We start from the raw sequence: 6,838 nt of genomic DNA on the forward strand, positions 1-6,838 counted from the left end.
CCTGTCCGCAGTTGGGCGAGGTGCAATTTGTCCATATCGGCGCCATACATAGCCGTACGAATTCCCGCAGTGTACTATGGAGCTTCTGACCTTTCGAATTATCACTTCGAATCGTAGGGAGAACTCCGGGAGACTCTTAGCTTGTGTTTCGGTAAGCAAGATTCGAGCGCATCCGGGAAAAAACGTAACTACCCTAGGGCCAGCTATTGATCACGCGTAAAGGGGGAGTTGCCAATCCCTCTATTTTTATATCTATGCTGTCACGCAAGCGCCGCGTGCATAGCGCGCTATACCGCAGCACTTCCGTCTTCTATTTCACACCGTTTCCTTGTTCGCTGAAAGGAAAGTGTGCCTCGTCGCGAAGGAAAGAAAGCCGATAAAAATGGACACGTTCGTCAACGAAGCTAAACGAGTCCTTACCGGTAAGGTTACGAGTATCCGTGATGCAATGTAGTTGCGCCTTCTCTCATCGAAAAACACGGAAGCCAAAACGATCCGCGACCGGTAACATGGTTGCCTTTGCTAACGTCTAGACCGAAATATAGAGCATAGGCACTCAAAAAAACGACAAATCGATCTCAATACCGCGACTGTATGTATGGTCATGATTTCGACCGCGAGCTAATTTCGCTAATTTAAATGTTCCCCCGCAACTTTGACCGCGTAACTGGCCACCCTACATATAGATTCTCGCAATACTCGGGGCCCGTCCTGTCTTCCTCGATACTTTCTTTATATAGTGTATATCAACATAATGATAATAGGCGCGCCTGCACGTCCTTTCACCCCGCCCTTATTATCTCTTTCTCTTCTCGCGAAGACGTCGAAAGATTTCTCGTCAAAATCGCGAAAAAACTCCCGACGGCGCTCGATCGCGAGCGCGACGTCTTCGTTCAAAAGATCAAGGAACTATTGCAGAGCGCCGAAGCGGCGGAAAGACGTCGCGCTAGCATCGCCATCGGTCGCGGGGGAACGTTGAAAGCGAAGCCGACATCTGGACGACGTCCGTCCGGGGTAAGTTATAAGAATAAATACCAAATTAAGCCACGCCCCCGCAAATGATACCTAATTAATATTTAGACGACGTCGCAAGTCGAAGACGACGAACTTAATGAGGATGCCGATCCGGAATCGGTGAACCCCGACGATGACGTCTACGTACCTCCTAAGGAGTCCGTCGAGGACGAGCAATACTTGGCCATCGACGACGCGTCGCCGCCCGACAACTATTTGATCATGCACAAACTTCCGCCGCCGTTGCAACAGGAGCAGGAGCAACGACGCGCTTCGCTCATATCGGAAGGCGGTGGGAGCGTCGGGGGCGGCGGCGATGACGTCAAAAAGAAGAAGGGCGCAAAGAAAGCGGCCGTGTCGCTGAAGGAAATCGTCGGCGACGCTCAACAGGAAGGCGTCGTGAAGAGAAAGAAGGATAAGCTTCTCGGCGCGAAGAAGTGGATCGAGCAGCACGTCGTTCTTCGAGACGATTCGATGTATATCGCCGACAAGGGGAGCGACGAAGTTCGCGAGGTCTACGTCTTGACGAGTTGCGCGATCGACGTGTGCAAGCCGGAGAAGCAGCAGCAGCACGTCTTCCAAATCAAATCGAAAACGACGAAGACGTCGCTGATGTTCGCCGCGTCGAACGTCGCCGAACTGCAGGACTGGGTGCGCGCATTAAAGAGAGCGACCGTTCACGACGCGCAGTCGACGCACAGCGAGCCGACGGAACAGGCGGATGACGTCGAGGACGATGAGGTGTACGAAGTACCGGAGGAGCAGCCGGCGACGAAACTGCGAGCGAGAGATTCGACGTCGTCTTCTTCTTCTGTTCCCAAGCAACCGGCGGTTCCTCCCGATCGACGATCGTCTCGTCGATCGACTGTTGCCGTCGATACGACGACGACTCACGGCGGCATCTTCTATCCGAAGGACAGGCGGGTTCGCTTTGACGCTATCTACGTTGCCGTCTACGATTGCGCGTCCGAGTCGACGGACGAGGTCGAGCTGGAGCGCGGGGATCTCATCTGGATTGACTACAGGGAGCACAAGGATTGGTGGGTCGGGACGAAGCAGTCGTCCGATGGCGCGTTCAAAGGAAAGCGAGGCTTCGTGCCGTCCGCCTATCTTGCTCTGGCCTACGAAAAGTGCAAATGACTTTGGGAGATGAATAGATAGGTGTACCAGGGGTATGTTTTCTCTTTCTTCTTTTCATTTTTTAGTTGCCTTAGAACACGATGCTATTACTGTACTTAGTTTTTTTAGTACTTTCTGTTACTCTTTTTAGATTCGCGATTAGTTGGGAGATCAGAAGGGCTTTTGTGCTATGAAAATAAATCTAAAGACAGAGATATGTGAGCTGCTTTGTTTGATACACAACGAGTTAGAAATTGTCCATATGAAAATAATACGTTACCGGAATTATGGCACGTGCGAAAAGGCGCTTTACTCCTGAAAACTTTCTCTGCTGCCAACGTACGACGCCCTTCGTGTGTAGCCGTGATACTTGATATCGGCGAAAATAAAAAAGGCCAGACTTCCTATTGTGAACCAGGCGAGAAGAATAAAATAGTTCCATATTGGCCGCGGACTTTCTTGGCAATCGTCCGGACCTCTCGTAATTCCAAAATACCACGACGGCTGCGTTTTCTTGACGATCTCAATCACGGCGAAGCTCAACACGTAGGCAACGCCGTACAGCATCTGTAACATAGAATAGGCAATCGTCTTATATTCCCTCGGTGCGCGTCCGAGAACGAACTCCATCACGCCGACGAAGGCGAGAACCTCGGCGACACCAATGAGAAGATATTGCGGCACTTGATAGAAAACGGAAAGATTGGAAAAGCAGTTGGGCTCGGTGTAATGGTAATAAAACGTCGACGTCGAGTAATGGATCAATCGCTTCGCCTTCCACTGAACAATGGCTGCAGCAAGACACGCCAAACCGGCGAGAAACATACCCAATCGCATTCGCGCTTGAAACGAGAGCGGCGATTTGACACATCGCTCATATAAGGGACGAATGACGTAGAGCATCAGAGGTACAGTGAGTACGACGGACGTAGGGTCGATGATCGCTGGAATGAGCCACCAGCCAGTGAACGATGCTCTCGTTATCGTAGCGTTGATGCCGACATTATCGGGCCACTTGAGCCGCATCGTCTGCTCGGCAAACGACGTCGCGTATTGCGATTGAACGACGAAGAAGAATAGCATCGATGTGACGTACGGAACAATTGTCCCAAGTTTGATGGCGTTGTCGCGTCGCGCCAGTTCTCCGCGTCTCCATTGCCTTGGCAACGGAGCATCTTCCGCCGACGGCGTCTTGTACCAAGCAGTACGACAAATAATCGAACACTTGGGAAAAGACTTCCAATCGGGCTTATAGTGACGCAATCGTTTTCGCGAAATAATCAATAGAGAGAGAACGAGAAAGAGACAAACGGGAACGAGTATGTAAACGTAACCATATTCTCGCCTATAGTTGGGCTCGTGATTAAGATCGATAAGCTCGCTCCAGAATTTCGGACTCAGCATGCCGTTGTAAATTTCGCCGACGAGGCCGCCAATATTGATGGCGAAGTACGACCAACCGACGAACGCTTCGAGATGTCGTCGACGCTGATGTTCGTTATAGGCGAGCTGTTCGAGCATGTACGGCAACATGACGGCACGCACGGCGGCACCGCACACGGCGACGACGCCGATGCCGACGAAATAGAAGACTTTCGCGGCGACGTTTACGCGATCTTTCGCTTCGGATTTCGTCGCGGCGAGAAAGAGCGACGACGCGTAGACGAAAACGCCGCCGATCGTGTACGGAATCAAGGCGACGACGAGAACTTTGTAGTGACCGAGTTTACGGTCGCACGCGTAGCCCCACAAAGGCGATAGGAGAAACGTTGTCGCGACGAAGAGAAGCGACACGATGTCGGCGATGGATACGCCCATGCAGTAGCGGGTGTACCTGCGGACGTTGATCGATACGATGTACCAGGCGGCGCGTTCGAGTGTCTGCAAGAGAAGAAGGAGAAGGAGTCTCGCGATTGCCGGCGACACTGAGGTGGAGAGTCGCGAGAGAGTTCGTCGTCTTTGCGCCGCGCGCGTTCCAATTGACGCGTATCGAGCCGACTGAATCAGTTGTTCCGAGTCCGAGTCGTATTCTGCGTCTATGCTGCCCTTCTTCATGGTTGTGTTTTGAGTCGCACGTGACACGCTCGCTAATTATGACAGATGGATGTAATGTATAATTCAGAATTGTACAAACCTTTAGTAAAAAAGACTGCTATTCTTTAGCGGTATACGGCGCTTTTCTCGTATAGCCGTGATACTTGAGATCAGCGAAAATAAAAAAGGCCAGACTTCCTATTGTGAACCAGGCGAGAAGGACAAAGTAGTTCCAAATTGGCTGCGGAATTCGGTGCTGGCAACTCGAACCTCTCGGAGTTTCAAAATACCATGATGGCTTTGCTTTCTTGATGATCTCAATAATGGCAAAGCTCAGCACATCAGCAATACCGGACAGCATATGCAACATAGAAAAAGCAATTGTCTTGTATTCCCTTGGCGCGCGTCCGAGAACGAACTCCCTCACACCGACGATAGTGAAAACCTCAGCGACGCCGATTAAAAAATATTGCGGCACTTGATACAACATCGAAACATGAGAATAGCAGCAGTGGACGATGTGATGGTAATAGTATATTGCCGTTGCATGATAGATAAAATCCCCTGCCTTCCACTGAACAACGGCGGCTGCAAGACAAGCTAACCCAGCGAGAAACATACCCAATCGCATTCGCACTTGAAAAGAGAGCAATGACCTGACACATCGTTCGTACAAGGGACGAATGACAAAGAGCATTAGAGGCACGGTAATCAGAACAGCAGTTGGGTTAATGATTGATGGAATGAGCGACCAAGCAACGTGTGGTCGTTGTTTCGTCATCGTAGCGTTGATGTCACTGTTACCGGGCCATGCAAGCCGTACCGTCTGCTCTGGAAATGACGTGGCGTATTGTATTTGGACGACGAAGAAAAAGAGCATTGACGTGACGTAGGGGACAATTGTCCCGAGTTTGATGGCATTGTCGCGTCGCGCTATTTCGCCGTGTTTCCATTGCCTTGGCAACGGAACATCTCTCGCCCTCTTGTAGTACCAAGCAGTTCGACAGATAATTGAACAGCTAGGAAAAGGTTTCCAATCCGGCTTAGAGTGACGGAGTCGTTTTCGCGAAACGATCAATATGGAGAGAACGAGAAAGAGGCAAACGGGAACAAGTATGTAAACGTGACCATACTGTCGCCTATAGTCGGGCTCGTGATTCAGATCGACAAGCTCGCTCCAGACTTTTGGTCTCAGCATGGAGCTGTAAATTTGACCGACGAGCGCGCCGCAGTTGACGGCGAAGTAAGCCCAACTGACGAAAACATCGAGATTTCGTCGACGTTGGTCTTCGTTGTAGGCGAGTTGCTCGAGCATGTACGGCAACATGACGGCACGCACGGCGGCGCCGCACACGGCGACGACGCTGATACCTGTGAAATAAAAGGCTCTGGCAGCGACGCTTTGGCTCTTCGCTTTGATATCGGATTTTGACGCGAGATAGAGCGACGACGCGTAGATAAAAACGCCGCCGATCGTGTATGGAATCAAGGCGACGATGAGGACTTTGTAGTGACCGAGTTTACGGTCGCACGCGTAGGCCCACAAAGGCGACAGGAGAAACGTTGTCGCGACGAAGAGAAGCGACACGATGCCGGCAATGGAAATTCCGTTCGACTCTTCGGTGACGCCCATGCAGTAGCGGGTGTACATGTAGACGTTTATCGACACGATGTACCAGGCGGTGAATTCGAGTGTCCGCGCGAGAAGAAGAAGAAGGAGTCTCGCGATTGCCGGCGACACTGAGGTGGAGAGTCGCAAGAGAGCTTGTGCGCGCATTGTGTTTCGAGCCGACGGGACCAGCTCTTCCGAATCGCTGCCGTTTTTCCTCATTCCGCACCCTCTCCGCCGTTCCCGTATACTCGCCGTGAGTATACGGGAACGACGGAGAAGGTCTGGTCAATGGGCGTCACACACGTGATACGCTAAAGATACGTATTCTATTATTTGAATCGCCACTCACCCCACCCCTTATTTCGAGCTGCTATCGATAAAACGTACAGGCGATGTGGATACATTAGTTAATTAAGGTTGCAGGAGTACTTTTCAATATAGCACTAAGATCATCTAATGGATTCTACAGAAGACTGCTATAACAATAAATCTAAGACAGAGAAGAGCTGCTCTGACATAAAAACGATCAAAATAGTACAAAGCTATTACACTGTACCAATATCATATTCTTTAGCAATATACGGCGCCCTTCTCATATAGCTCTGATACTTGATATCAGCGAAAATAAAAAAGGTCAGACTTCCTATCGTCAGCCAGGTGAGAATAATAAAATAGTTTGCAATGAGCTGCGGATTTTGGTATTGGCAATCGCCAGAACCTTTTGAACTTTCAAAATACCACGATGGCTTCAGTCACAGCAAAGCTCAACACATTTGCAACGCCATACAGCACATGCAACACAGAGTAGGCAATCGTCTTATATTCCCTCGGCGCGCGTCCAAGAACAAACTCCCTTACACCGACAATGGCGAGTACTTCAGCGATGCCGATTAGAAGATACTGCGGCACCTGATAGAACACCGAAAGATCAGAATAGCAGGGCGAGAACGTCGTAACGGTAATAAAAAATTAACTTTGTATGGTGGGTCATTACTTTCACTTTCCACTGAATGATGGCAGCCGAAAGACAAGCCAAACCAGCAATAAACATACCTAATC

The 6,838-nt window shown here is 50.3% G+C and overlaps 3 protein-coding genes across 3 annotated transcripts; 1 reads left to right on the top strand and 2 right to left on the bottom strand.

Annotated features, from left to right (window-relative positions):
- Positions 1-267: 267 nt before the first annotated feature.
- On the top strand, positions 268-2,348 carry LOC136183594 (src kinase-associated phosphoprotein 2-like). The gene is made up of 3 exons (XM_065970293.1): positions 268-422; positions 821-1,014; positions 1,081-2,348. The coding sequence occupies exons 1-3, from the start codon at positions 383-385 to the stop codon at positions 2,152-2,154; spliced, it is 1,308 nt and encodes a 435-aa protein (XP_065826365.1). The 5' UTR covers positions 268-382; the 3' UTR covers positions 2,155-2,348.
- LOC136183591 (solute carrier family 15 member 4-like) lies at positions 600-4,226 on the bottom strand. The gene is made up of 2 exons (XM_065970291.1): positions 2,414-4,226; positions 600-2,335 (listed from the first exon to the last, which is right to left on the bottom strand). The coding sequence occupies exon 1, from the start codon at positions 4,186-4,188 to the stop codon at positions 2,443-2,445; it is 1,746 nt and encodes a 581-aa protein (XP_065826363.1). The 5' UTR covers positions 4,189-4,226; the 3' UTR covers positions 600-2,335; positions 2,414-2,442.
- A 59-nt stretch (positions 4,227-4,285) lies between these two features.
- LOC136184051 (solute carrier family 15 member 4-like) lies at positions 4,286-5,998 on the bottom strand. Its single transcript, XM_065970878.1, has one exon. The coding sequence runs from the start codon at positions 5,996-5,998 to the stop codon at positions 4,286-4,288; it is 1,713 nt and encodes a 570-aa protein (XP_065826950.1).
- Between the last annotated feature and the right edge of the window lie 840 nt (positions 5,999-6,838).

Source organism: Oscarella lobularis, chromosome 2, assembly GCF_947507565.1.
Source record: "Oscarella lobularis chromosome 2, ooOscLobu1.1, whole genome shotgun sequence".
Lineage (NCBI taxonomy): Eukaryota > Metazoa > Porifera > Homoscleromorpha > Homosclerophorida > Oscarellidae > Oscarella > Oscarella lobularis.